A 25,808-nucleotide genomic window follows, 5' to 3' on the forward strand; every position below is an offset into this window, starting at 1 on the left:
CCGATCCGAAAGTTCGCTTCTTTCCTTTGACCCAACAACTCCCTAATGTCTCGCTACGCCCTCAGTCGGAAAGAAGAGGAGAAGATTATTGCGGAATGCAAGAGTCAAGCGATCAAGCAGTGCGATGAAGTCGTCCGAGGTCCGTTTCCCTCTTCTATCCCTCCCTTTCGGCTCTCTCCTCCAGCTGATCCCACGCATCGACGCACAGAGTTCACTGATTGCGCAGCTGGACGTACAATTTCGGTCAGTTGGGCGTGTCGGGGACCTTTCAAGGCGATGCAGAATTGTATGAAACCTCAGTTCGTCGCAATTTGCTTCCTCGCACTGCCCGAGACCCTCGCTGACAAGCTCCAATTCATTGCTAACAGCATGTCGGAAGAAAAGCTCGACGCAGCGAAACGAAAGTGGTTCCAAGAGAACGCAAATCGAGGGATATCGATGGGTCCAGCAGACTCGTCTTCGTCTTGAGCGCTGTTCACGCTGTCCTCGCCTCTTGTATTGTCTATCTATTACCTCAGCAGTTCCTGTACATCGATATTGTAACGAACATCGCACTCGCAGTCTCACAAGCAGTCCTCGCGTCTAGGAGAACGGAGAGCGAGTTGCGTAAAGCTTGGTCAAACAACAACAGTTCGAATCTCTAAAGTCCTAATGAACCACTTTGAACTCTCCATCATCCCCCAGTTCGACATTATACTCCTTGACGCCTCCATCCGATGCGGACGACTTATGATCATCCCAAAGTCCTGTTTTCCTCAACCTCGCATCTTCCCTTCTATCCCTTCTCCCTTTCCTTCCCGTCTCAACTTCTCTCATACCCCTCGCTTCGCGTTTTCCGTGTTCCCTCGCCGCCTTGTTACTCCTCCCTTTGAAACTTCCCCCGAATTTGTTCTTCGGTTTCCCGATGTCGTCCGTGACGAGATTGCTTGCCGGTACAGGAGCAGTTGGGAGGGAGGTTGAAGTCGACGGGGAAGGTTGTGGACCGTTCTTGGGAGCGTGAGGGAATAAGTCGCCCCATGCAGATTTCCGAGCATCGTAATATTCTTGTCGACCTTGAGATTTCGGAATCGTATGTCGTTCAATTTCACCTAGAGAGAGTCGCGGTGAGCGATGAGACACTCGAGTGAGCTGTAAGAGAAGTTAGGCGTACCTGATGCAGAGCAGACTTCGAGAATGACATGACCAGAACGCTTGAGAGGAGGAGCGATCAGTCTCGGCCACTCCATCGTCCGAGTTTCTTCTTTCGCGTCGGCGCCAGTCTCTTCCTGTCCTTCGACTGTTTGATCGAGCTCAGCCATGAGGTTCGAGAACGAGGAAGACGTCGGTGAAGAAACTGGTCTTTGACCCCGACGAACGACAACGTAGGAGAATTTCGCGTCGTCTTCTCCTCGTGTCGTGTGTTTCGTTAGTCGGAGGAATGGTGGAGTTTGTACTATAGAGCGTGCAGAGTGTGTCAGAAGCGTTCTAGCAAAGACAGACAACGGGGAGACAAGCTCACCTCGTTGCGAAAAGTGACAGAAGGCTTTCGTGACATGATGAAGCGGACAGGGTTTGTCATGAGGGCACTACAGAGGGAACGCAGGTCAGTCGGGCGTCTCTAAGGGAGGGCCGCTTGAGGGCAGGAAGGAGAACGTACAGGAGCGATGACATGAGAACCTAAAGCCGGATCAACCTCCACCTCCGCAGCGACTTCAGGATCGACGACGATCTCGAGACCCTCGACGGCAAGTTCAGGGTCGATCTCGTTCGCGACCGCCCTCGAGAATTCCCTTCTTCCGAGCCCCAAAAGTTGTTCCCTCGCCTCGATTACGATCCTACTTCCGGCTGGAGTTCCTCGATCAATCACGATCAGAACTTCCGCTCCAGATTGCCACATCGCTTTGATGAGTTCCTTCCTCTTTTCCTTCGTCGGTAGATCTCCTAACAAGAACGCGGCGAGAGCGATTGTCTTTTTCGTTTCTGAGGATTTCGAGGAGATTTGTAGTTTTGCGAGAGAAGATGCCGATGCCGGTAATGCCATTTGATGAGATTTTGCGTCGAGTCGAGTCGAGGTCGCTTGAGTGCCGGGTTGACCGTCGTCCGTTCTTCGCAGAGGAAACGCTCCGAAGATTCCACTCGAAAGTTCGACCATCTCCCGGCTCGCGTCTAGACCGACGTATTCCCTCGCCGTACCGTCCCGTTTCGCTACTCCAAACACTTCCTCGAACGCCCATGCAGCTGATCCAGTTCCACTTCCGAAATCCAAAATTCGATCCGGGTCCCATTCTTCTCCCTCAGCTCCTTTGAGACTGTCGAGTCGGGACTTTGTCGTTGAGAGTACGTTGAGCGTAGCAGCGTAGACTGAAGGCATCAAGCCGGCGAGGTAGGCGAGAGAAACATCTTCATCGTAATTGAGAGTGAGAGCTTGCTTTTCTCGGTAAGAGGCGGGAGGTGAGAGGATAGCGGTCGTCTTGCGAAGATGAGCGTATAGATCTAATGCAGTATTGCGCAATATCGACTTGTCCTCGATCGCTGTGGCAGAAAAGAAGTTTAGATCTTTCATCGGAGAAAGGACAAGAGGAGAGCTGACTTACAGTCTACTACTGCGTTGACAGCAGTCTGTAGCTCCCTAGGTAATACTACGTCCCCTCTCATAGTCTCTCCTAGTTGAGCTGCTGGAGATTTCTCGATCGGCGCTGCACTCTCTTCTCCTCCTCTCTGCTGATCTGCGTTGTGGGCGGCATGGATGTCAAGTAGTAGTCGGTCGAGAGCCTTGCCGGAAGCCCCTCGAGTGCCGAGAAGCGCTTTCGTGCGGGCGGTGCGAACGAGCATGGATGGAAAGTAAAAGTCAAAGCCTGGGAAGTTGAGCGAAAGTCAACGTCAAACTCAGCTCTTTCTGATGCAGACTTGGACGACATGGCAGATACACTTCGAAGCGCGTTGAAGCATACGATTCGCGTCAACAGGGATTCCAGTTCGATAATGTTCTCTCTCTCTTTCGCTGATGACTAGCTAGCTCTTGGAGGCATGACGCCCGAGACCTTGCAGTGGAGCCTGAACGACCACGATACAAGCCCCAAAAGATCCCTTTTTCTCGTGATTCATCAACCCGAAGTGAGCTATACACGTCCATTTCAGTCTTCTTCTCCTCCTACGTACAGTCCTCTTTCTTTCGCCATGCTCGATACCTTCTTCACGATTTTGCCCCATCGCAATCGATCCTCTGCCTCTCCACGCGCTCCCTAAAGTTCGTTGAGAACTGGCCGTAATGCCTTTCGTCCACGAGATCTTCCCAAACGACTCGAATACCTAGCTCTTCACACGCAGATGCGAATTCCGCCTTCTCCGTGACGCGATAGTCGGGCTTGATGACGGTGTTGAGACCCCGCTCGGCGACATATAGAAGGGCTGGGCGGAGTGATGGAGCATTTTCCAGCTTCCGGCCGATATACTCAGGAGAGATGTAATGTTCGAGTCGGAGGTAGGAGACAGGAGTTTCGTCCACGCTGAGCGCCTCGAAAGAAACCATCTTGATGTTCCAGAGAGTGATGGGATCCAGTTTCTTCAACACCTCGGGCTGTAAAAGTTCTGCGATGTCATAGTCGAGCGAGGCGAGCTCGAGCTGAGGTGCGAGGGAGGACAGGAATGTGACGCTGTCGAGAGATGATGCTGACGACAACGGGGAATAGAAAAGGTATCGCAGAGCAGGTAGTGACAAGGGAGTAAGAGTGTTCGTTTGCGCGACATACGTGTCGCAGAGCTCGAGCTCCCGAAGGCGAGGTAGTACGAAGGAAGTTGTTGTGACTCGTAGGAGAACGTCGTTCAAGCGCAGGGTCGTCAAGTCTACAGCGGAAGAATAATCATTCAGCTGCGAGACGTGTTGATCAGAATAGATTCACGTACTCGGCAATGGAGCAAAATTAGCAAGATCAATCCCACCAAAGACGGCATCGACATCGAACCCACTGATGACGAGCAGACGTAGAGTCGTATACCGAGGCCAATCAAAGACGCAGGAGTTCGATCCCCATAGATTGAGTTCCTCGACCGAGCCGAGATGTCTTCGCTCTGCTCCTGCATCGAAGGCCTTCCAGGCCTTCGAATCCCCGACGGTTCGAGTTACGACAATGGCGAATAGAAGGGGACGGGCTATCTCGTAGAAAAGTTTCGAGACGAGGCAGAAGGAACGCAGTATTTTTTGGCGCGAATTGTAAGTCTCGGAGTGGTATTGAAGAGGAATGGCAGATTCGATGATGTGTTGAATGAGCTCAGTCGGGAGTTTCGAGAAGGAGGAAGAGGTGGTGAGAGAGGGAGGGGAAGAGTGAGAGGGGAGAGTAGCGAGAGTCGCAGGAACGATGTCGGTCATACTGAATTGTCCTGCAATACGTAGGATCAAGGCTGATGAGTGATTGGGAGCTCAAGCCTACCCCGTCAGACTCGACAGGGTCGAGCAGGAAGCGATCCGAGATGAGAAAGTGGGAGATGAGAATTGCGAGATAGAACTAACCTTGATGAGCGTAGCGGCAGCAGGTAGACGATTCAGAGGCTTCCTGTGACTCCTATGTTGTCGGTCGTTCTTCGAGTGAGAGGTAGAAGAGCAAGAGTCGTCTCGTTTCTTTCTCCCTCTTTCCCTTCACTTCGAAACGACACAACACCTCTGAACCGATACGAGAATAGCCCAGAGTGCGAGTGTAGTGGACATGAGTATACCAAAGGTGAGTCTCGCACCCACGACTACCAAGACCCGTTCCTCCTCACGTTCCCCCTCGCTTCCGTTCCTTTCTTCAGAACATCGACTACCTCTCTTTATTACCACCTGAGCTCATCGAGGACATCTTCCTCCAAGTACAACAATCGAACGGTCCCTTTTTGGGTCCTCTCTCCGAATCGCTCCTCCCATTTCAGCAAAAACCTCTCTTCCGCACGCTTTGTCTGCGTTCTTTCGAAGATCTCGGGGTCCTTTGCGGATTCGTCAAGGATCGTGCTGAACTCGCAGAATGCATCAAAATCATCCACGTGCACGTCGAACCTGAGGAAGCCGAAAGGAAGAAGAGATTCAATCGTGAAGCGAAAGATCCTCATTCGCCTTCGAACAAACAAGTCAAGCAACTTTTCGAGAAGCTCGTCGAAGTCAGGAGCTTGGTCATCACCGGAACGGATCGAATCGCTCGTCTCGTACTCGATCCGACCGTCGCAGCGACTTCCTTCCCCAACCTCCGAATCCTTTCTCTCTCTTCAACTTTCAACTCTCTCCGCGACCCATTCCATCCGGCCTCTTACCACACGCTACAACACTACAACGAACTTCACACCTTCAAAGTGAACGTCATCCGCTCTTCAAAAAGCATCCAACTCACCTCGAAAGACCAAGTCCCCTCTTTCCCCCTCCACACTCAAATCGACGAAATTACCCTCTCTGGACCCCTCAGCTCAAGTCCGACGTCGGTCAAACACCTCATTGGCTGTCTCACCCCGCTCTTCGGTCTCTCCCTTCGCGATACCTCGACCGAATCTCGTCTCTACGATCTCCTCGATCACGTCTGCGACGCGGAATTGATTCAATGCCTCAGCCTCGAACGTCAAGCGCCGGATGGAGCTCCGTCGGTAGGAAACTTGATGGACAAGCTCGAGAAGTTCCCCAACCTCTCAGAATTGGATCTCGGAGGAACCGTTCCGACCCTCTCTCCCTCCTTCTACGCTTCTCTCCGCTCGCTCCCTCACCTCGAATGTCTCACCTTCTCTGAGGAGGCCAAAGTCTCTCTCGAAGAACTCAAGAAAGTCGTTATGGGTCAAGAAAAACTCGAGTCGCTCAAAACGATTACTTTCAACAATGTCGAGGGTGAAATTGGCACTTTGATCTGGGAAGATGGATCTTACTGGGACGAAGATACTGAGGAACTTGCGCCTCACCCCGACTGGATCTTACCCGAATGGTCGAAAGAATTCAGCGAGAAGAAATTGATCGAGTTTATGAACGAGGCTCGCAAGATTGGAATCGTAATCGAAGGTACGGCAGTCGAAGCGATTGGAGTTCTCGATAAGTGGGAGGACGAGTTGGACGACTTGGACGAGGCAGAGTACGAGAACGAATGTTGCGGAGGTTGGGAAGAGTACGGAGAGGGATACGAATGCGGCTAAGAAAAGACGCTGAAAGGTCGGAATGATGAAGCTCGCTTGAGACTGATACTGTGCAATACTCCAAGATTTCTCTTCTCTGCGTCGTGCCTCAGTAGGAGAGGAATTGTTTCGAATTCAGCTCGAACAGTTGCCGATTTGGCCGCACTATGCATTCACAACACCATACCAAGCCCTTCCTCCTATCGCTCCAGCAGCTATCGCAACCGGAGTCGGCACTCTGAACCATTGAACGGCAACGAAGGATGTCGCTGCGGTGCTGACCCAAAACCCGTCTTAATCCAGGGATCTTGATATCGCTCCATCGGACGTTGCTGAAGAAATCGGTGCGGCCTCGATGAAGCCGACTCGGAACAAGCGGTATATGGCCGAGTAAATCTGGAAATCGTCGACGAAAGATGAGCTTGGTTCGAAGTCTCCAAGAGCGCACACCCGTCCGAGCGAAGGGAAGCTAAGCGTGGGAAAGATTGTACTTACGAGTCCTACCGCGGCAGCGTTGAACCCTCTCAGAATTGATCGAACCAGAGTTGCTGTCTTCCAGCGTTGGTAGAGCGGCAGGAATGCTAGTTTGAGCATGATTCCCCTACAAGCATGAGGACATTCGGGTTGTTAGTAGAATCGCCAAAAGAGGAAGGATGGTCCACGGCGTAAAGAGAGGAGCACTCACGGTAGAAAGATGGACAAGACTCCTAGCAATGCTCCTCCTAAACTCGAGGCCGTCGAGCTCGAGAAGACCAAGACTCCGAGATAGGCGGTGAACGAGAAGAGCGGACCGGGACAGGCTTGCTGGATAGCGAAACCCAGAAGGAAATCTCGAGGAGAGACGTATCCGGGATCGACAACGTAGCCTCTTAGTAGCGGAATGACGACTGGTCCTCCTCCCTAGGCGCATTCGATTTAGACGTCAGCGTGACGGTAAGGTGAAAGACAGAGAGGAAAGGAGTAGGAGGAAGGTGAACTTACGAAAATGATCGTTCCCGCAAGCAGGAGATTTGTAGCAAAGTCCAGCTCTTTGTAGCTTTCTTTCATCGCTCCGCGAGTTGCCAGCATTGTGATGAATATAACGAAGAATGCTGCAGCTCTGTGGTGATGTAGAGGTAGATTTCCATCAGCACCAGCGACGATACATGTAAATTTAGACGAAACCGAGACGCACATCAGTAGACCTTGTTTGACCGTCAGAGTAAAGTAGGTCTCCTCTTCTTCCACCGGTGTTGACTCTTCTTCTTCGCGGTGCCCTTCACGTTCGAGCGAAGGAGTCGGATATCGTTCAATCGATTCAGAGCGATTTGTGAATGTTCTTCTGAGCGTTGCCGTGGTACCCATCGATTCGTGCAGATTCGACTTGGATGCTACTCGAGGAACTGGTCGAGGTAGCTGCATTTCGATTTCTTCAGGCTGAATGACTGTGACGGGAGGGGATTTCGCAGTGTTCGATTTCTTGAGGATCTGCTGAGCCTGGTACAGGTTAAAGCGATCGACGAGTAGCGTTGTGAGTCCTCCAGCGACCATGAGAACCGGGTACAGCCATTGAGATTCGTAGCAACTCGCGATCGCACCAGAGAGCAGTAGTAAAACTCGTGTCGCCTGATCAGTCACGACCTTGTTCGAGAGTCGATGGGCTGCGAGAGCGACGAGTCCGACCGTCGCTGCGTTGATTCCGGTGAAGAGAGCGAAGACGATTCCAGGTAAAGTCGAGGGAATCTGTTGAACTCCAAAGCCTGCAGCTGTCACGAAGATCGCGCCTGGTGCCGTGAGGAGGACGAATGACCACAAGCCGCAGAGGGTTCCGTCGTGGAGACATGAGATGGCGAAGGCGAGCTATATAGCTGGATGCGAGTGAGCTTTTGCGACGAGATAGAGCGAACTTTTCGTTTCGAATTGACCCACCTGAGAGAACCCAGGGCCTGGGAGAGCATTCCCCAACGCTAACAGGTCGTTGAACGTCTCGTCATCGATCCATCCCTCCTTCGTGACGAAGATCTACTCAGAGGCGGGTTGTTTGAGCTGCAGCCGAAAGTTTCGAGCGGAAGAGGCTCACTCTGCGAATGTAGACGATGTTCGCTGTCGGGCCACCGAAGGCCGTGAATCCTAATAGTCCATACTTCCTCGTAGTCTGTAGCACTGGCGTCAGAGACTCGCGATCAAGCCCAAAGTTGAGTAACGATCAGAACTTACGAGAACAAGCCGAGAGAACAGGGAGCGCCGTGGAGTCCTCGCCCCAGCTGACCGTAGGCTGCTCATGATCTTTCTCTAGTATCCGAGAGTGTGTAGCAGCGAGAAGAGAGGAGGATTTGTACGTTGATCGGAGGTCGGGAGAATGGCGCGATGAGAGGCGAGACTTGCGACTGAGGACTCGGCAGTGTCTCGAAGATGTTGCTACCTTTGCATCGAGGCGAGAGGGTGGAGTGCGACGAAGCGACGTGAGGAAGCAAGAGTTCGCAAAGACCTGATTCTGGTACGAGCTTTCTGAATCTGTAGTCTGGAGTTCGCAAACAGGTCAATCGTGTGGTACCGACGTGAGCGGAACCAGCTCGTGCTCCTGTAGACAAAAGGGGCTTGAGTGGTGCATGGCGAGGCAAAAGGAGACGAACGAACGGACCACCTTCAAAAGCGTCTTCTGCTGTCTCCTCGCGCTCTCGAGCTGGCTCCGGCCGGTCCATCTCATAGGATGACGGCAGCGAAGTCTCTGATCGCCTGGTTGTGCTGCTCGAGGGTGAAGCCATCTTCTTCATGGATAAAAGTTTCAATACATAAACAACCTCGACAAGACTTCGTTCGTAATCAAGTGTACCGAGATCCACCATCCTCCTCTATATAGCACAGCTGGTGAGAAGACAGTGAATGCGAATAGGTGGTATCGGAAATGAACTGCTGAGATTGCGAGCGTCGAAAGCGAAAGTGCGAAAAAGGTCGTCGTGAAGATCGTATGACTGGAACGCGAAGGCAGTAGCGCTCGAGAGGAGAATGCAAAGAAGATGGGACCGGAGAAATTGGAGACGTAGGTGAGGAGTCCAACGAGGACGAAAGAGTAGGAATCGAGTCCGTTGTAGGCTTGCGAAAGATCGACTCTGTTCGATAGCCACGCGGCGTGTCAGCAGTGATCGGTAGAGAGCTATGAGGAGCTTACGTTGCGAGCGAGTTAGAGCCACCGAGTGCAAAGAATGAGCAGAATTGAAATGCGACCGAAAGGAATGCGAAATAGATCGGAGAGATCGAGGGTGCGAGCTGAACGAGGGCGAAATGCTGAACCCAGAATAGAAGGAAGAGGGGTATATTGGTGCTTCGCGTGAGGGACATGAGGAGTAAGGAAAGGGTCGATAATCGAACAGCTGCGAATGAATCTTTGGTCAGCGTGCGAAGAATGATGAAACGGAGATCCAACTCACTGTCGAGATGCTTTCGAGCTTCAATAGGTAGGTGTCGTCTCACAATCGTCGCGATGAGCCAGCTGAATCCCCCTAAGACATATCCAATTCTTGCCAAAGTTGACGATTCTTCGACACCGAAAGATTGAAGAGCTTCCTCAAGTCTGCTCGAGACTTTCGAACCGTCCGTAGATATCTTGAAGAGAACTCCGGCAATCGCCTGTAGCGAGAATGGCGAAAGAGATCGCTTTCGGAAAAAGTTGAGCTGGCGAGAGCTTGAGTTTCGAGACTATCCGTGAAGCTGAGACGAGGCTCCAGAGAGGTATAACCGTGACCGAGAGGTATGTTGTATAAACGAGAAGGGTTGTCGTTGTTGAATGCTGCGCGAGGTAGGATGACATGGAGGAATTTGGAAAGTCCTTCTGACCTGAGAGATAACGAGAAGCTGATTTGCACACTCGTCTACGGGCAGTAGATTGTCGAGTACTTACCGTTGTGTGCCCAGCCTCGCATGACTCTGATCACAGCAGCCACAGAAAGGCAACCGAGTCGATCCCGCAAACTTCGTTTCGAACTGAGATCAAGGTCTGAACCCGTTAGCTTTGCAGGAGACCAGGTAAGAGGACCCACGCACCCTAGACTGCTTAGTATACAAGCTGTGATTGTAACGAAGAACCAGAACTCGTGTTCCTCCTCGATGAAGCTAGTCGCAAAGAATGAAAGGCAGTGAGCGATGACAGCGAGACCGATCAGGTTTGTCGTTCTTGTATCCTCCTTTCGCGCTTCTCCAATAGATGATGCAACGAATGCGATAGACGAGACGGTGAAGGCGAGGATAGCGGCGATCAGGTAGTTCATTCGGTAGTTTCCGAACGAAACGAGTAGCTCGTCTTGCGCTAATTCGAGGAACTGTCACTTATAGGTCAGCACAGATCCTCGCTAAATACAAAGTCAAACTCACGAGCGAGCCCGAATCGACATCGATGTCTGACGTCGAGATTGATCCGTCGCAGGGTCGACCGAAACGATTTGCGGCGCGACAAAGTAGCGCATTACTGTCGACACCAGCAGCTTCGAGGACGTCGGTCATTTGTTTGACGTTCTCGATAAGCCCATGAGCGAAAGCTGCATAACGAAAGTTGCCGTCAACTTTGTTCTCGAGCTCAAAAGTGTCCAGACTCACCAGAGGGTCTTAACCGCTGTACTGCAGAAGCGATCAGCCGGCCCATCGAGTTTCTGTCGAGCAGAGGACGGGGATGATCAGTATCGAGACAGTGTGACGAACTCGGTCACTCACTTTGGAATACCGAGATCGAAGAGAACGCTCAAAGTCGGCACGAGATCGACTTGCTGGACGACTTCGTGGTAGCGGTACTGGCTGTGACGGTGCGGGTGGTCGGGAGTAGACTTGGCGTGAAGTGAGGGAGCGGCGAGAAGTAGAGCCTGGAGATGCGAAATTGGGGAAGTCGAAACGGAAGAAACGAAAGCGGACGGGACGTACCGAAGAAGTTTCGCTCTCGGTTGACCCACCATGATTCCCGCTCTAATACAATGAACAATTTCGTCAACTCGCGAGGTCAGAAGGAGAGACAGAGCCGCGAGACTCACTTCAGACATTCCATGATCTCCTACTAGAACGAGCAAAGTTCTCGCTCCATCTCGTTCGTCTCGCTCTTTCGCAGCCTGATATAGTCGCTCAAGGACGCCGTCCATTTCTCGTTGCTTCGGCGCCATGAGTGGGCTGAAAAGGCATGATTGTCAGAGATGAGCGAGAAGGAAGGAAATGTGAGGAACTCGAACCTTTTCGGGCCCTCGAGATGACCAACGTGATCGAGACCGAGGTAATGGAAAATCAATACATCCCAATCGGACGGCGGAGACTTAGCCGGTGTGTCTTGTTCGGAGAGAAGCGAGTCGAGATGTCGCGTGACGTTCGAATCGACGATGTGAGTGTCCTGGACAGCATCCGCGATGAGCGCGAGAGTATTTCACGATGCAGAGGAGAACTTACTGATACGAAGAAGCTGCTAACTCCCTCGCTCCAGTCGAACCAGCTCGGAGGAAACAGTCTCAACCAGGTATCGTCTCCGGCGAAAACCAATTTCGTCGCTTTGTCGTCTCGGTGCACGAGTTGACGAACCCACGAGTCGACATGCTCGAGAGCCGCTGAACTACTGCCTTCGTCAGCAATGTTGAGAATCGCATCCAAAAAAGTCGGATTCGAGCCGGTCGTGAGCCCTTTGAGACGAGGGAGCGTCACTGTCGGAGGTTGAGCGATGGCCGTGTAAGGGAGAGCGTGACCTTCGGCGATGAGGCTGTGATCGAAAAGAAAGAGCGTGAGCAGGCTCAGAGCTTTCGCAAGAGCGAGAGATAGTCACGATTGAACGAATTTCATTTCCGACTCGGGCGCGAAAGCAAAGTCGCTGTGAGCACGACAAGAGACAGCGACGAAGCAAAGCGTGAGCATATTGGAGACGAGTACGGAGCAGAGCGAGTTCGAGTTGGGACGGACCTTCGAAGAGCGTCAACGAGCATAAAAACGAGACGAGAAAACGGTTCATCTCGTGCGGATCCTTTCGCGGTATCGAAGGGACTGTATCGTTGAGGTTCCGTGTAGCCTGGAACGAGGGGCTTGAGTGGGAAGAAACCTCTGAAGAAACAGGCGATTCCGAAAGACGAAAGGAGAATCGCGAGGGAGAACCGTGATTGGCTGGAAAAGAACATCACGGAACTTGCATGCGGGCGAGTTGGTAACCTCAGTCGCCTACTCGGAAGAGGATCCCGAACGAGGTGGAGCGACTATCGCGAGAGAGCGAGATAGTGAAAGCGAGGGTAGGAGTAAGAAGAGTCCCGAAAAAAAGTCCCTCCTCTCCCTCTTTCCTCTTCACCAACCTAGGACTTAGGTTGCTCCACCCCCTCTCTTCTTTTTCCGCCCCTTTCCCCCTCCTCTTAAGGTTACAGCAGTCATGGTTAACTTCACCGTAGGTGAGTAGTCGAGCAGTCCTCTCCATCCCTTTCACTTTGAGGTCCCCAACTAAATCGGTTTCCCTCGCCATCGTGATGCAGATGAGATCCGTGGCCTCATGGACAAGCCTTGCAAGTATGTACAGAGACTAGCTACACCTTCCACGCGACCCAGGATACAGCGGGAGAGCGAGACGCTGACCAAGTTATCGACCTCGCCCTTTTTTTAATTTCCTCCACTCTACCGCTCGTTACAATCATGCAGCATCCGAAACAGTGAGTTCTGGATTGATTCCTCTCTTGAAAGTTTCGATCGACTGACTGAGTTTGCCCGTTGCAGTGTCCGTTATCGCTCACGGTGCGCCACTCTTTTCCTCCCTCCCGACTCGATTCAACTGCACCAGAACGCCTACTTACTCTCTCATATCTTCCATGTGCTCACAGTCGATCACGGAAAGTCGACTCTTACCGATTCCCTCCTCTCCAAGGCCGGAATTATCGCCTCGGCGAAAGCTGGAGACACGCGTGCTATGGACACCCGTTCCGATGAGCAAGAGCGTGGTATCACTATCAAGTCCACTGCTATCTCGATGTTCTTTGAGCTTCCTAAGGAGAACCTTGATGATATTAAGCAAAAGACCGATGGTGAGATTCGTTCTCCCTCAGTTTTCCCTTTCTCGTTTCACTCGCTGACCACGGCTCCTTCATAGGTGGAGAGTTCTTGATCAACCTTATCGATTCCCCCGGTCACGTCGATTTCTCTTCCGAGGTTACCGCCGCTCTCCGTGTCACCGACGGAGCTCTCGTCGTCGTCGACACCATCGACGGAGTTTGCGTTCAAACCGAAACCGTCCTCCGACAAGCTCTTGGTGAGCGAATCAAGCCCGTCGTCGTCATCAACAAGGTCGACCGTGCCCTTCTCGAACTCCAAATCCAAAAGGAGGACCTCTACCAAACCTTTGCCCGTACCATCGAGTCGGTCAACGTTATCATCTCGATGTACAACGAAGACGCTCTCGGAGACGTTCAAGTTTACCCCGAACAAGGTACCGTCGCTTTCGGTTCCGGACTTCACGGATGGGCCTTCACCCTCCGTCAATTCGCCAACCGATACGCCAAGAAGTTCGGAGTTCAACCTCAAAAGCTCATGGCTAAGCTCTGGGGTGACAACTTCTTCAACCCCAAGACGAAGAAGTGGTCGACCAAGGCCGTTTCCGCCGACGGTGACAACCTCGAGCGTGGTTTCAACATGGTCAGTTTTCATTCTCTCCTTCTTTCTCTCTCTCGACCGCAAGATCTGACTCTCTCCATTTCCAACAGTTCGTTCTCGACCCCATCTTCAAGATCTTCGACGCCGTCATGAACTTCAAGAAGGATCAAATCCCTACTCTCCTCGAGAAGCTCGACATCAAGCTCACCTCGGACGAGAAGGATCTCGAAGGAAAGGCCCTCCTCAAGGTCATGATGCGCAAATTCCTTCCCGCCGGAGACTCTCTCCTCGAGATGATTGTCATCAACCTTCCTTCCCCCGTCACCGCTCAACGATACCGAGTCGAGACCCTCTACGAAGGACCTATGGACGACGAGTGTGCCATCGGTATCCGTGACTGCGACGCCAAGGCTCCCCTCATGCTCTACGTCTCGAAGATGGTTCCCACCTCTGACAAGGGTCGATTCTACGCCTTCGGTCGTGTCTTCTCCGGAACTGTCAAGTCTGGACCCAAGATCCGAATCCAAGGACCCAACTACGTTCCCGGAAAGAAGGACGACCTCTTCGTCAAGTCGATCCAACGTACCGTTCTCATGATGGGAGGACGTGTCGAACCCCTCGAGGACTGCCCCGCTGGAAACATCGTCGGTCTCGTCGGAGTTGATCAATTCCTCCTCAAGTCTGGAACCCTCACCACCTCCGACACCGCTCACAACATGCGTGTCATGAAGTTCTCGTGAGTCTCTGCCGTACTCTCTGTAGTCTCGCTCGATGAACAAGAGAACTGATTCGATTTTCCTATTTTCTTTTCAGCGTCTCCCCTGTCGTTCAAGTCGCTGTCGAAGTCAAGAACGCCAACGATCTCCCCAAACTCGTCGAAGGACTCAAGCGTCTCTCCAAGTCCGACCCCTGTGTCCAAACCTGGATCTCGGAAACCGGAGAGCACATCGTCGCCGGAGCTGGAGAACTCCATCTCGAAATTTGCTTGAAGGATCTCGTCGAGGACCACGCCGGTGTTCCCCTCAAGATCTCTCCTCCCGTCGTCGGTTACCGTGAGTGTGTTACCGCCGAATCTTCGATGACCGCTCTTTCGAAATCGCAAAACAAGCACAACCGTCTCTACGTTACCGCTCAACCCATCGATGAGGAAGTCGCCAAGGCCGTCGAGGAGGGCAAGATCGGTCCCCGTGACGATTTCAAGCTTCGTGCTCGTGTCCTCGCCGACGAATACGGTTGGGATGTCACCGACGCCAGGAAGATTTGGTGCTTCGGTCCCGATGGATCCGGACCTAACTTCCTCGTTGATACCACCAAGGGAGTTCAATTCCTCAACGAAATCAAGGATTCTTGTGTCGCCGCTTTCCAATGGGCTACCAAGGGTGAATTTTTTCTCCTTCTTCTACCCACTTCGTTTCTCGCTGCTGACTTTTTCGCTTGCTTCTTTCAGAGGGACCTTGCGCTGAGGAAATCATGCGATGCAACCGATACAACATCCTCGATGTCACCCTTCACACTGATGCTATTCACCGAGGAGGAGGACAAGTGAGTCCTTTTCGAACGACTTGATTCGCTCCCGACTCTTGACTGACTGTCTTCTCTCGCGACAGCTTATCCCCACGTGCCGACGTGTCGTCTACGCTGCTTCGCTTCTCGCCAAGCCCGGACTTCAAGAACCCGTCTACCAAGTCGAAGTTCAATGCCCCGAAAACGCTCTCGGAGGTATCTACTCGACCCTCAACAAGAAGCGTGGTATGGTCTTCTCGGAGGAACAACGACCCGGAACTCCCATGTACACCGTCAAGGCTTACCTTCCCGTCAACGAATCGTTCGGTTTCACCGGAGAACTCCGAGCGGCGACTGGTGGACAAGCTTTCCCTCAAATGGTCTTCGATCACTGGCAAACCATGCCCGGAGACATCCTCGAGGCTGGAGGAAAGGCTGCTCAACTCGTTACCGAAATCCGAACTCGTAAGGGTCTCAAGCCCGAAGTACCTGCGCTTGACAACTTCTAGTAAGCTACTTTTTCACTCTCTCTCCCTCAACGAGTCTCGTTATTGACCGTCTCTTTCTCTTTCTTTCTTCCTCTCTACAGCGACAAGCTTTAAGTACGTCGTAGTTGCTTTCTCCCTTCGTCGGCGACTTCCTCCTCGTCGTCGACGTTGGATTCTCTTCAAAAAGTCTTCGAATTTTCGAAACTGACTGATTTCTTCTTCTCCTTCTTCGCTTTTTCTACTTTCACCCTCCTACTCTCCATCGTTTAGACAAGTACCCCATCTTCTGCTGTGTACTGACTTGCAACTTGTTAAATCCCATTTGTGTTTCTTCTCTCATCTCTGCTTGACTCGTCCGATTGTCCCGTCACGTGAGAGTGAGTCAAGGTCTGCAGCGAGTCTACGACTACTGTATTTGCGGACTGACCTTTGTCGCTGAGCGTGAAGTGGTCCGCGCTGGCGAAGGACCGTTTTTCGCGAGAGTTTCGATTCGGACTGGCTTGACCTGTGCTCTTCGTTTCTCATTCTTCCACTTCTTTTTCGAGTCGCGGTTGCTCTGGAGACCTCCGATTCCTCACTCGAATCGGAGCTCTAGGATCACGTAGAGGCGCGAGAGAGCTCAACTCGGTCGCGTCCGAGTTTCACAGTTTCGCGATTGAATCTCGTCCTCTTTTCGTTCTACTCATTACTTCCCGCCTCGTCTTCAGTCAATTCGTCTCGATCCAGCCAGTTCGTCCGTGACGCTCGCGCCTCCTTCCAACCCATTCTTCGTCTCCCCTTGTTCTCCCCGACTGGCTCCCTCGTTGTCTCGTCCCTTGTCCTTCGTCCTTTCCTTCCTTCGTCGTCGTTTCTCTCTCTCCTTCTTCCACCCGATCGACCATCACCAGCTGCCGGCAGCAAACGATCTACGACTTCGACTATGCGATCCTTCCTCTCTCAACTCGTCCTCATGACGATCACACTCGTTTCCTTCGTTTCGGCCGCGTCTCCCATCGTCGCACAATACTGGGCAGCTTACGGCGGTGGACTCGTAAGCGATGTAGCATGGCAGGCCAACGATATAGCGTATTATTTCGTAACGACCACGACGGCGACTGGGTTTGAAGTGCCTGAAGGTCAATCGATTTCAGAGCTGCAAGAGTTCGTCAAATACACGAAGAGCAAAGGAGCGAGACCGGTATTCTCAGTCGGAGGATGGAGCGGATCGATTTATTTCTCGAAGTTAATCGAAACCGATGCGAAGAGGCAAGCTTTCGCAAACGACCTACACGATTTCATGGTCCAATACGGCTTCGTTGGAATCGACTTGGATTATGAGTTTCCAAACGGAAAAGGCATCGGTGAGTACGGTCTCAGAAGTTGCTGAGAAGAGGTCGAAAACTGAAGCTCTTCGTCTGATTTCAGGTTGTAACGCAATCTCTCCCGACGATTCTGCCAACTTCGTCCTCTTCCTTAAGGAACTTCGATCTATCGTCGGAAAGGACAATCTCCTCACCGCTGCAGTCTCTGTCAGCGGGATCAACGGTCCCGATGGATCAGCTCTTTCTTCGTTCGCCGAGTACGGTTCGCTCCTCGATTACATCAATTTGATGACTGTGAGTTGTTCTCTTGCTCATGCGCAATCGAGGACGAAGCTGATCATGGTCCTCTCGCTCACAGTACGACATCTCGTTCGTTTTCCCAAATCCTTCGTTCCGAATCTCAAGGCTAACTTCTCTTCTCGAACTCGCAGCGGTTCGTGGTCGCAGATCACGGGTCCCAACTCTCCTCTCCGAACTTGCAAAAGTGACACTAGCGTACAAGCTGCCGTCTCGCTCTGGAAGTCGCGCGGTTTCCCTGCCGAGCGGATCCTTCTGTTCGTCGCTCTTTCATTCCATCCCTGTTCGAACTCGAAACTTGTGAGCTGACCTGAATGTACCGCCGCACAGTGGTGTTCCTGCCTACGCCGTCTCGTTCACCACCACCTCTTCGACTCTCGCGAAAACCGAGACCGGATCATATACCTCTCAAATCTACCAAGAATGGACGAAACAAACCCCGATGGGAGCTCCAGGAGACTCCAACGCCGCTTACACCGATCAGTGTGGAACGACGAGTGCCGGATACTCTGGACAGTGGCAATTCAACGAGTTGATCTCGAACGGCGTAAGTGATTCGACTTTTTTTTTCCCCTCCAATGTCCCACTCATCGAGCGTGTTATGTCCTGTAGATCCTCTCCGAGGACGGAACGAAGGGACTCAAGGGCTACGAGCGTATCTGGGATCAATGCTCGGAAACTCCTTTCCTCTTCAACTCTGAAACTCGACAAATGATCGTATACGACGATGCGAAATCTGCCGGACTCAAAGCTGTAAGCTGTCGCGACCATATATCCCCAGCGGTCACCTCCTGTACTGATTTCGAGCGTCTCTTCTTTTCTCACTGGCAGGCTTACGCTCGATCTGAAGGTCTCGGCGGAATGTAGGTCTCCTCCTCGCCCCGTTTATCTAGCGTGCATTCAGCTTACTCGTGTCCTTCGCAGCATGATCTTTGATACTCGCGGCTTCACTGGAACCGATGTTGTTTCTTCAATTCGTCAAAACTTGAGTAAGTCTCCTTTCCCACGCTCGCCGTCGCTTTCTCGTGCCCGATGCTGATCCCCTGCTCTCGCTCTCAGCTTCCCGTCGATGCCGACGACACCAAAAGACTAGACGTCGTGCTTAAAACCTTGTATCCTCGGAAATTCTGTACTTTTCTGACTTTCTCGAATCGCCGGGTGCGAAACTTTTTTCGCTTTGATAGCCTCTTACTATTGTCTTATCTGGAAATGCATATCTTGTAACTTTCATTGCGTTCGATGACTTTTTGTCTGAAACGACTTGGCGAGAATCGAGAGAGTTTCAAACTCCGTCATTCCGTCGATTTCCACCTCAACATGCCTCCACGACTGAACAAGCGACAGCTAAGGGAACTACAAGAGCTAGAAGAGCTACAGAAGTCAAAAGCAGCATCAGCTCCTGGACTACCGACGGAGAATGAAGTCGAATTAGATGAAGAGAGCGAGGAAGAAATTGCAGCTCCTACTCGGTCTGCTGGAGGATTCGGAGCGGTGAATATACTATTACACCTCTATTGCGAAGCTTGTGCTGATTCTTGTCGATCTACAGCTCGATCTTGGTGATGGAGAGGACGAGGATGAAGACGATGGAGAGATTGACTCAACAACACCTGCCAAGGTGAGTCGGTAGACCTTGTATCTTCTACATGGAGCTCTTACTGACCGCCTGACTACAGTCGAAGAAGAAGAACAAGAAGAAGAAGAAAAAGCCCTCGACCGTTGGCGCCGATTCTCCCTCTGTCGAAGATTCCGAGGTTGCAGCGACCCCAGCACCTACCGAACAGCAGACAGAGACTCCCGTGAAGAAGAACAAGAAAAAGGCAAAGGCAAAGAAGCCGGAAGTGAAGAAGGAAACGAAAGTCGACGATGGAATGGACGAAATCGATCGTGCGCTCGCTGAATTGGCGACGAAGAACGGAGGAGGAGGAGCCGAGAATGAAACGGTTGCGTCGATGAATCAACGGATAGATCCGAAATGGGCAGCAGTGAAGGAAGTTTTCGCGTTCGAAACGAAATACCTCGATTCAGACGCAGAGTTGAGGAGGATGTTTGGAAGCAAGGTTATCGGGAACGCACCAACTGCACCGAGGTCGCACCTACACGCTCGATTCGCGAACAACCCGCATCACTCGACTTCGATTCGACGTTCTGCTTCCCACCTCGCAGCTCCCGAAGCTGGTTGGCCTTCAGCTTCCGGAACTCTCGGGTTGACTCGATACGAGGGACCAGAATCGGATGCAGATCCGTCAGGAGATTGGCACACCTACGTTCACCCGCCATCGTACAAACAAGCTCAGCTTATGTTCCTCGAAGTTTTGCAACAAGCGGACGGAAACCGACTCTTCGACGTTCTCGCTGCTCAACCTTATCACATCGATACTTTGATGCAACTTTCCGAGATGATGACACAACAAGGAGATTTAGGTGAGAGCTCACTCTGCTCTTCGATCGAGCACGAAGACTGATCTTTCTTCGGTCTCTCGCTTCAGGTGCCGCTGCAACTCATCTATCCCGGGCTCTCTACGCCCTATCAACACCTCTACCTGCTACTTTCCCCTCCGGCAACTTCCGACTCCCTTTCTCTCAAATCGAGAACCGAGCATTCTTCGTCGGAATCGCACGTCAAGTTGCTCTGCACTTTAAGCGAGGAACCTGGAGGACCGCTTTCGAGTTCAGCAAGATTGCTCTGGGAACTGGAGGAGGACATGATCCCGTCGGAATGCTCTGCTGGTTCGTGAATCTCCCGTCTTTCCCAACCGAAATAACAGAGTCTTAGTTCCTTGCCTGTGAATTAGGATCGATTTCCTCGCTCCAAAAGCAGGTCAAAACGATTGGTTCCTCAAGCTTCTACCGACGCTCGCGACTGCGTATCCCGATATGCACGTCGAGAGCTACCCTGGTCTCGCATTCGCAAAAGCTCTCGTATTACGGAATATGGAAGATGAGAAGAAGGAGGTAAGTCTGCATAACTCTTTCGAGGCGAAACCATCTCACGATTTACCGCCGAATCTAGGATCACGAGAAGAGCACAGAAGCGCTCAAGAGTGCGATTATCCGTTTCCCCATGGTCGCGACTCTCCTGTCGAACTCCCTCGCTTTCGACCTCCCACCAGCGATGGTTTCCCACCGGAGAGCTCAACCAGACGGGGCCTTCACGAAGAACCCTTCTTACCTCCTCTCCCTCCTCTCCGAACTCTACGTCGCTCGCTCGGCACCTCTGTGGAAAGATCCCGCTTCTCTCAGTTGGTTGCGGAAAGCAGTCACTGCAGCTACACCGCTACTAGACGACTCGTCGCTCGAGGATGTTCGACTCGGAGAGAAATTGTGGTCGGAAGGAGCTTTCGACGAGGGAGTTGCACCGGCGGGTGTGATTCGAGCCGCATTCATCTCAGGTGACTCGGCTATTTCTTGTCGAGACTTAACGCTATCGAGCTGACTTCGCTTCGTCTGAATAGATATCGCTTCGATTCGACCTTATCTTCCTCCCTCGGCTCGATCCGGCACGACTTACTCCTTCGATCCTCTCCCCCCAACGAGCCCCAACGCGACATTCTACGACGACACGTACTTCTCTTCCCTCTACGCCGCTACGAATTCCCGAAGACGAGGGAGAAACGTCGTTCAACGCGGACCAGGAGGTGGAGCACGAAACGGTGCGGATGTTGCAGCAGCGATGAGAGATGGACTTGCTCGAATGCTCGGCATCGGAGCGGGAGATGGAGCAATGGCGTTGACGCCGGAATTGAGAGAGGAGTTGATGCGAGAATTGGAGATGCTGGGCGGAGCAGGGGGGATGCCTGGAGGATTCGGAGATGCCGAGGAGGACGAGGAGGAGGATGAAGACAGAGATTACGATGAAAACGGGGAAGAAGAAGGAACTGAGGAGGAAAGGTTGGAGAACACGAGAAACATTCTCGGCAGATTAGGAGCACTCTTCGGTGGCGGCGGTGGTGCTGCGGCTCAGAGGGATCAGGAGTAGAACTTTTCCAATCTTTGCAAAACGAAACATTGCTTCCAGAAGAATACAGATCCGCTTCCGTTTTCTCGCTAGTTTCCATCTCCCTTTTTTTCCAGGCTACCTTCCACAAATAAGAGATGAACAGTTCAAGTTGGGCCTAGACACGCGTAAGAGTCCGGGGTGGGTCAGTCAGAATTTCTCCGAAGTTGCAACGAAAACGCTCACCGGTCCCTTTGATCGAACTCTCCTCGACTTGATTCGAGATGTGCTTGCGAGCACGGTAACGATGGGTGACGAGGTTTTGTAGTTCAGCAATAGTTGTATCGACCTCGACGCGAGGGAGGATGGCTTCCATATAGTCTTCGGGAAGTCTACAGATGATCGTGTCGCGGATGAAGTGTTCCTGAAGGGCGCCTCTGATGTAAACCATTCTTTCCGGGTCGTCGGGGTCGTGGTCGCTCCGCATCGCAGCCGCACGGTAGTTTGCGTTGAGGCGCTTCCGAAGAGTTGCCATTCGAGTGAAGAACACAACTGGCGGCTCCTCCTCTTCCTTCCACTTCACCATCGAGAAGATCTCCCCCACCATTCCCAAGTGATTCGCACCCCAAGCCTCCGGCGCGTAATGACTGACGAATTTCTGCCACAACCCTTTCACGTCTCCGTAGACGGTTTCGAAATCCCACACCAACGCCCTCGCCTCTTAGCCTCCGTATAGTTCGAGCAGACATTTCAGTTCCCTAGTCATCTCAGCCCATTCTGAATACCTCTTGAACTTCTTCTGGTTCGAGCATATTCTCTTAATTTTCTCCCTATCGTAAGGCGGTGCGTTGTCGGGATCACCTTCGTCGTCCGGCTCGCACACGCCCTTGAGGATGAGGGCTGCCGACCAGTTTCCGGTAACGCTGGCGAGAACATCGGGAAGAATTTCTTCCCACCGATGCCAAGTGTCGAGGGAGATTGGGGGAAGTTTCTCGAGGCGTCGCATGGCAAGTTGCGCAGAGATATCGGAGGGCATCGAGTGGGAATGTTGACAGGGCTGGAGAAGAGATCAGGAGGGGAGTCGGCGAGGAAGGTTGAATGATTGGTGAGAAGTCGTCGCGACGGGTACTCGAGGGATGTGCCGATGACTTTGAGCTGTGTTGGATTCGTTCAGTGGTCTTTTCGAGTCGGATTCGCGATTGTGTAGAGCGTGAGAGGAGAAGAAAGATGAAGAGAAATGCTCTTCCTTCTCTTCGCTTCCACACCTCACTCGATACCCAGCCGACCTCTCAAAACAGTCTCGAGCCCTCTACAATTTTACCGAGCCGGTCGGCAGCAACCTGAGTCGAGCGATTCGACCCTGTTCCGACTTCATCAATCGAGGTCCAAATTACGTCCACAAGACGACACGATTCGAGGCGGTTGCGACTAGAGGCACGAGGTAGAGGTCTCGAACGAATAAAGTCCGTAGCGAGTCAGAGGGCGTCACAGGTGAGCATTCCCCCTCCTGTTCTCTCCGGCTCGAGAGCTGAGTCGACGTCTACGGCTTCGAACTGACTCGCAGGACTCCTGTCCGCCCTCGCACTACAGTTGAGCCTGCTTTTTTCCCCCCGCCGATCATTGTCCCGCTATGTCGCTCTCGTCCCTCCCTCCTGAACTTCTCCGCGAAATCATCGAATCTAGCGTTCCTCCCTCCTTCCATACAGACACCTACGAGGACCGTCAATCTACCCTCTCCTCTCTGTCTCTGGTATCTCGTCGCTTTCGGTCGATCGCTCAACCTCTCCTCGTCGGAATAGTTTTCGTCGAATCAGCTCGCAAACTCCACTTTGTCTTGGATCAAATCGCCTGGGCGGGGTGGAGCTCTGTCCCTCGTCACTACTCCGTATGGCTGCAAAGAGAAGGTCCAGGCATCATGTCGACTCATCGTCTACCTGAAATCATCCCTTCCCTTCGATCTCTGACTCTCGGCAACACGGGAGAAGACTTGGATCTCGCATTCCTCAATCGATTTGAGCGTGAGTCTTGCCTCCCCTGTATCACCAGGGCTGGGAAACACGGTCGATTGATTTGAAGGCGGGTATCAGATCTCACCGACCTTCAACTCGCATATTCTGATTTCAAAGTACCAACTTCCTTCGTCCTCCCTCATGTCCGATCTCTCGCTTTAACCTCCACCTCTCCCAAAATGATCTCGGAACTCCTTTCTCCGGAGGTTCTCCAATCTCTGCGCTCTCTCGGCATCGAATTCAGCGGCAATGAACATCTGCTCCCCAATCCCCAGCTTCTCTCGCTCTTCTCGAAAGTCGAAAACCTCTACTTGCGGTTTTCAACGTGGGTGGAGGATCTTGAACCTGAACAGCGGCGCACTTTCGCTTCCTCCACTCTGGTCGAATGCTACATCACCCAATTCGGCTTCGCGGCGGTACAAAGTCTCGAGGCAAGAAACATGTGCGTGCAGGGACTTTTCGACTTGACTCTGGACGACGATCACGTCGAGAAAATCATGGACAGCATGGAATACTTCATTGAAACACTCAGGAGAGCGAAAACGATTCGCCTTGACTTCTCTACTTCGGAGAAGACCCACGCGGTAATCCTGAACTCGGTGAAGAGGCTGAAGAACTGATCGATGATCTGCTTGAGGAATGTCGAAAGAGGGAAATCGAGGTCGTCTTCGCTCGATTACCATCCGAGATCGACATGGATTCGTACATCTTGGCTGATTTCGAGGAGAGACAAAAGGGATCGGCGCGACAAGGAGGATCAGTTTAAGGACGACGAATGGATCGAATCGAAAAGGTAAAAGCGAGTTTGGAAATGAAAAATGGAATCGCTCGAGTTTGGATCTTTTTTCACATTTCTTTGTTTCCTTTTGATCACTTTATATTGTTTACCGGAATACTAGTTGTACTCGTCGTGTATTGAGCTGGGGACGGCTGCAGAGCGAAGGAACAGGGAAATCTCCTCGACTTTCGCTCTTGCACTCTAACCGATTCCCCTAGTCTCACCTTCAACTTCGGAGAGGCATCGAATCGACTTGATCTGTTTTTCTACGCGGCAAACGCTGCACTCGAATCAGTAACGACCGGCCAATCGAGCGGAAACCACGTCGCGACTTCGTCTTACCTTCACTCTCTCTCTCGTTCACTCTCGCGCGTATCGGCTACGATGGAGGACAAGGCCAAGTCTGATGGAGACATTGAGGCTACTGTGAGTCCCTATCGACCCGGATCGCGGCAGGACGGCTGCTACAACTCTCTCGTCCCTTGATCTAACAGACGAAAGTCCTCGACCCAGACGCCCTTGGGGACCTCCAAGAGGTACCGAAATCCTCTCATGCCACCCTCCAAACTCTCCCTCCCGAACTCTTGCTCAATCTCTTCTCCTACCTCCCTCATCCTTTCGTTGTCCCTCCTTTATGCTCGGCCCTCCTTCCCTTCCATCGATCTCAATTGTATCGAACCGTCACCGTCAATCTCTCTCAATTCGACATCTTACAACACACCCTCCACTCGAACAAGTCCCTATGCGGTTTCGTCGAAAGCCTCGTCCTCAGATTTCAGTCCGGTCAAAACATCTCGAAGAACGTTTCTGTTACGCTTCCTCAACCCGCGAATTTACGCCACTTCGTCGAAAGCCTCCCGAATCTCAAGACTGTGTTCCTCAACATCGATAGCAATTTGGTTCTCAAGTATCATCCCGATAAATCCGACTTTGCGAAAAACGCACGATTGAAGAAACTCGCCATCAAGTCGTTTCCAAACGTCGACACGAAGAAGTACTTCGACTGGGAGAAGCTCCGTAACCAGCGAAATGGACCTGCGCTTGGCGAATTGTACGAGGAGCGAGTCGAACCCATCCGGTATCTCGAGCTCGAAAAACGTTCGGGCGGGACGTTCGGTCTTCGATACCTGACCCTCAAGACGACTGAGACCGATGTTCACACGACTCTCCCCGAAACTCCCCTCTCTCGCATCAAAATCGTCGCCTTCACTCACTCGGTCCACCTCGGTCGACTCCTTGAAAATGTCGGTAACCCTCTCCTCCTTACCGACTTGTCCCTCTTCTCGTTCGACAAGACCACAACGACTTCCTCCCTTGCGCCCGATTTCCTCTCACGCTTCTCGAACCTCACTCATCTTGCCCTCGGAGGCACCTCTCTCCTCACTTCTCAGCGATTCTACGATTCCCTCTCTCTTCTTCCCGTCAAGACTCTTCACTTTGGACCGCACTCTCGTGTCCGAGCTCAACCGTTGATCGACTTGATTTCCGACGAGTCCAAGCTCACGAACCTCCAAAAACTTATTCTCGACAATTTGAACTCGAAATCCCCTCGCGAGGAGGACGAGGACGATGCAGATCTCGAAGAGTGGCTCGTTCCCAGTTGGACTAGCGATTGCTCAGAAGCGAAGGTGAAGGAACTCAAAGCACTCGCTGAGAAGAGGGGAATCCAGATCGAGGGAAGTACGATCAGAGGACTCGAGATTAAGGATTCAGAGGCGTAGCAGGCAGCTCTCGAACGAGCAGAAGAAGAGGACGACGAAGAAGACTACGAGGGGGGTTATAACCGTCGATACGAGCTTGACCTGGATGACTACGAGGAAATGCATCAGGAGATGTGTG

The 25,808-nt window shown here is 52.2% G+C and overlaps 11 protein-coding genes across 11 annotated transcripts; 6 read left to right on the forward strand and 5 right to left on the reverse strand.

The window, feature by feature from the left end:
* Positions 1-45: 45 nt before the first annotated feature.
* On the forward strand, positions 46-468 carry JCM6883_007514 (uncharacterized protein; the record flags this gene model as incomplete). The annotated part of the gene is made up of 3 exons (XM_076628345.1): positions 46-139; positions 209-299; positions 369-468. 3 exons carry the CDS (start codon positions 46-48, stop codon positions 466-468), a joined length of 285 nt encoding a protein of 94 aa, XP_076491746.1.
* A 180-nt stretch (positions 469-648) lies between these two features.
* RSM22 (tRNA methyltransferase RSM22) lies at positions 649-2,811 on the reverse strand (the record flags this gene model as incomplete). The annotated part of the gene is made up of 5 exons (XM_076628346.1): positions 649-1,088; positions 1,151-1,432; positions 1,499-1,565; positions 1,637-2,511; positions 2,574-2,811. 5 exons carry the CDS (start codon positions 2,809-2,811, stop codon positions 649-651), a joined length of 1,902 nt encoding a protein of 633 aa, XP_076491747.1.
* A 361-nt stretch (positions 2,812-3,172) lies between these two features.
* Positions 3,173-4,345, reverse strand: JCM6883_007516 (uncharacterized protein; the record flags this gene model as incomplete). Its single annotated transcript, XM_076628347.1, has 2 exons — positions 3,173-3,822; positions 3,883-4,345. The coding sequence occupies 2 exons, from the start codon at positions 4,343-4,345 to the stop codon at positions 3,173-3,175; spliced, it is 1,113 nt and encodes a 370-aa protein (XP_076491748.1).
* A 334-nt stretch (positions 4,346-4,679) lies between these two features.
* On the forward strand, positions 4,680-6,117 carry JCM6883_007517 (uncharacterized protein; the record flags this gene model as incomplete). Its single annotated transcript, XM_076628348.1, has 2 exons — positions 4,680-4,694; positions 4,768-6,117. The coding sequence occupies 2 exons, from the start codon at positions 4,680-4,682 to the stop codon at positions 6,115-6,117; spliced, it is 1,365 nt and encodes a 454-aa protein (XP_076491749.1).
* A 273-nt stretch (positions 6,118-6,390) lies between these two features.
* On the reverse strand, positions 6,391-8,358 carry JCM6883_007518 (uncharacterized protein; the record flags this gene model as incomplete). Its single annotated transcript, XM_076628349.1, has 7 exons — positions 6,391-6,492; positions 6,592-6,697; positions 6,782-6,996; positions 7,078-7,935; positions 8,005-8,097; positions 8,156-8,230; positions 8,293-8,358. 7 exons carry the CDS (start codon positions 8,356-8,358, stop codon positions 6,391-6,393), a joined length of 1,515 nt encoding a protein of 504 aa, XP_076491750.1.
* Positions 8,359-8,860: 502 nt separating this feature from the next.
* On the reverse strand, positions 8,861-12,206 carry LAS21 (mannose-ethanolamine phosphotransferase LAS21; the record flags this gene model as incomplete). The annotated part of the gene is made up of 15 exons (XM_076628350.1): positions 8,861-9,185; positions 9,245-9,446; positions 9,504-9,702; positions 9,812-9,909; positions 9,974-10,056; positions 10,117-10,391; positions 10,444-10,607; positions 10,666-10,718; positions 10,780-10,925; positions 10,984-11,025; positions 11,091-11,223; positions 11,283-11,437; positions 11,494-11,797; positions 11,861-11,905; positions 11,995-12,206. The coding sequence occupies 15 exons, from the start codon at positions 12,204-12,206 to the stop codon at positions 8,861-8,863; spliced, it is 2,436 nt and encodes an 811-aa protein (XP_076491751.1).
* Positions 12,207-12,448: 242 nt separating this feature from the next.
* Positions 12,449-15,668, forward strand: JCM6883_007520 (elongation factor 2; the record flags this gene model as incomplete). The annotated part of the gene is made up of 10 exons (XM_076628351.1): positions 12,449-12,467; positions 12,549-12,582; positions 12,712-12,722; positions 12,787-12,804; positions 12,891-13,091; positions 13,157-13,698; positions 13,767-14,392; positions 14,470-15,035; positions 15,104-15,198; positions 15,264-15,668. 10 exons carry the CDS (start codon positions 12,449-12,451, stop codon positions 15,666-15,668), a joined length of 2,517 nt encoding a protein of 838 aa, XP_076491752.1.
* Positions 15,669-16,566: 898 nt separating this feature from the next.
* JCM6883_007521 (glycoside hydrolase family 18 protein) lies at positions 16,567-18,351 on the forward strand (the record flags this gene model as incomplete). The annotated part of the gene is made up of 9 exons (XM_076628352.1): positions 16,567-16,987; positions 17,052-17,242; positions 17,307-17,317; positions 17,380-17,502; positions 17,576-17,792; positions 17,858-17,998; positions 18,077-18,108; positions 18,170-18,234; positions 18,305-18,351. 9 exons carry the CDS (start codon positions 16,567-16,569, stop codon positions 18,349-18,351), a joined length of 1,248 nt encoding a protein of 415 aa, XP_076491753.1.
* Positions 18,352-18,562: 211 nt separating this feature from the next.
* On the forward strand, positions 18,563-21,224 carry JCM6883_007522 (transcriptional repressor TCF25 family protein; the record flags this gene model as incomplete). The annotated part of the gene is made up of 7 exons (XM_076628353.1): positions 18,563-18,736; positions 18,795-18,863; positions 18,922-19,669; positions 19,735-19,975; positions 20,041-20,200; positions 20,259-20,637; positions 20,701-21,224. 7 exons carry the CDS (start codon positions 18,563-18,565, stop codon positions 21,222-21,224), a joined length of 2,295 nt encoding a protein of 764 aa, XP_076491754.1.
* A 125-nt stretch (positions 21,225-21,349) lies between these two features.
* Positions 21,350-22,218, reverse strand: JCM6883_007523 (uncharacterized protein; the record flags this gene model as incomplete). The annotated part of the gene is made up of 3 exons (XM_076628354.1): positions 21,350-21,360; positions 21,429-21,895; positions 21,968-22,218. The coding sequence occupies 3 exons, from the start codon at positions 22,216-22,218 to the stop codon at positions 21,350-21,352; spliced, it is 729 nt and encodes a 242-aa protein (XP_076491755.1).
* A 2,135-nt stretch (positions 22,219-24,353) lies between these two features.
* Positions 24,354-25,690, forward strand: JCM6883_007524 (uncharacterized protein; the record flags this gene model as incomplete). Its single annotated transcript, XM_076628355.1, has 2 exons — positions 24,354-24,395; positions 24,464-25,690. The coding sequence occupies 2 exons, from the start codon at positions 24,354-24,356 to the stop codon at positions 25,688-25,690; spliced, it is 1,269 nt and encodes a 422-aa protein (XP_076491756.1).
* Between the last annotated feature and the right edge of the window lie 118 nt (positions 25,691-25,808).

The sequence above is a fragment of the Sporobolomyces salmoneus genome (assembly GCF_050403485.1).
Source record: "Sporobolomyces salmoneus JCM6883 DNA, S_salmoneus_JCM6883_v1_ctg1, whole genome shotgun sequence".
NCBI lineage: Eukaryota > Fungi > Basidiomycota > Microbotryomycetes > Sporidiobolales > Sporidiobolaceae > Sporobolomyces > Sporobolomyces salmoneus.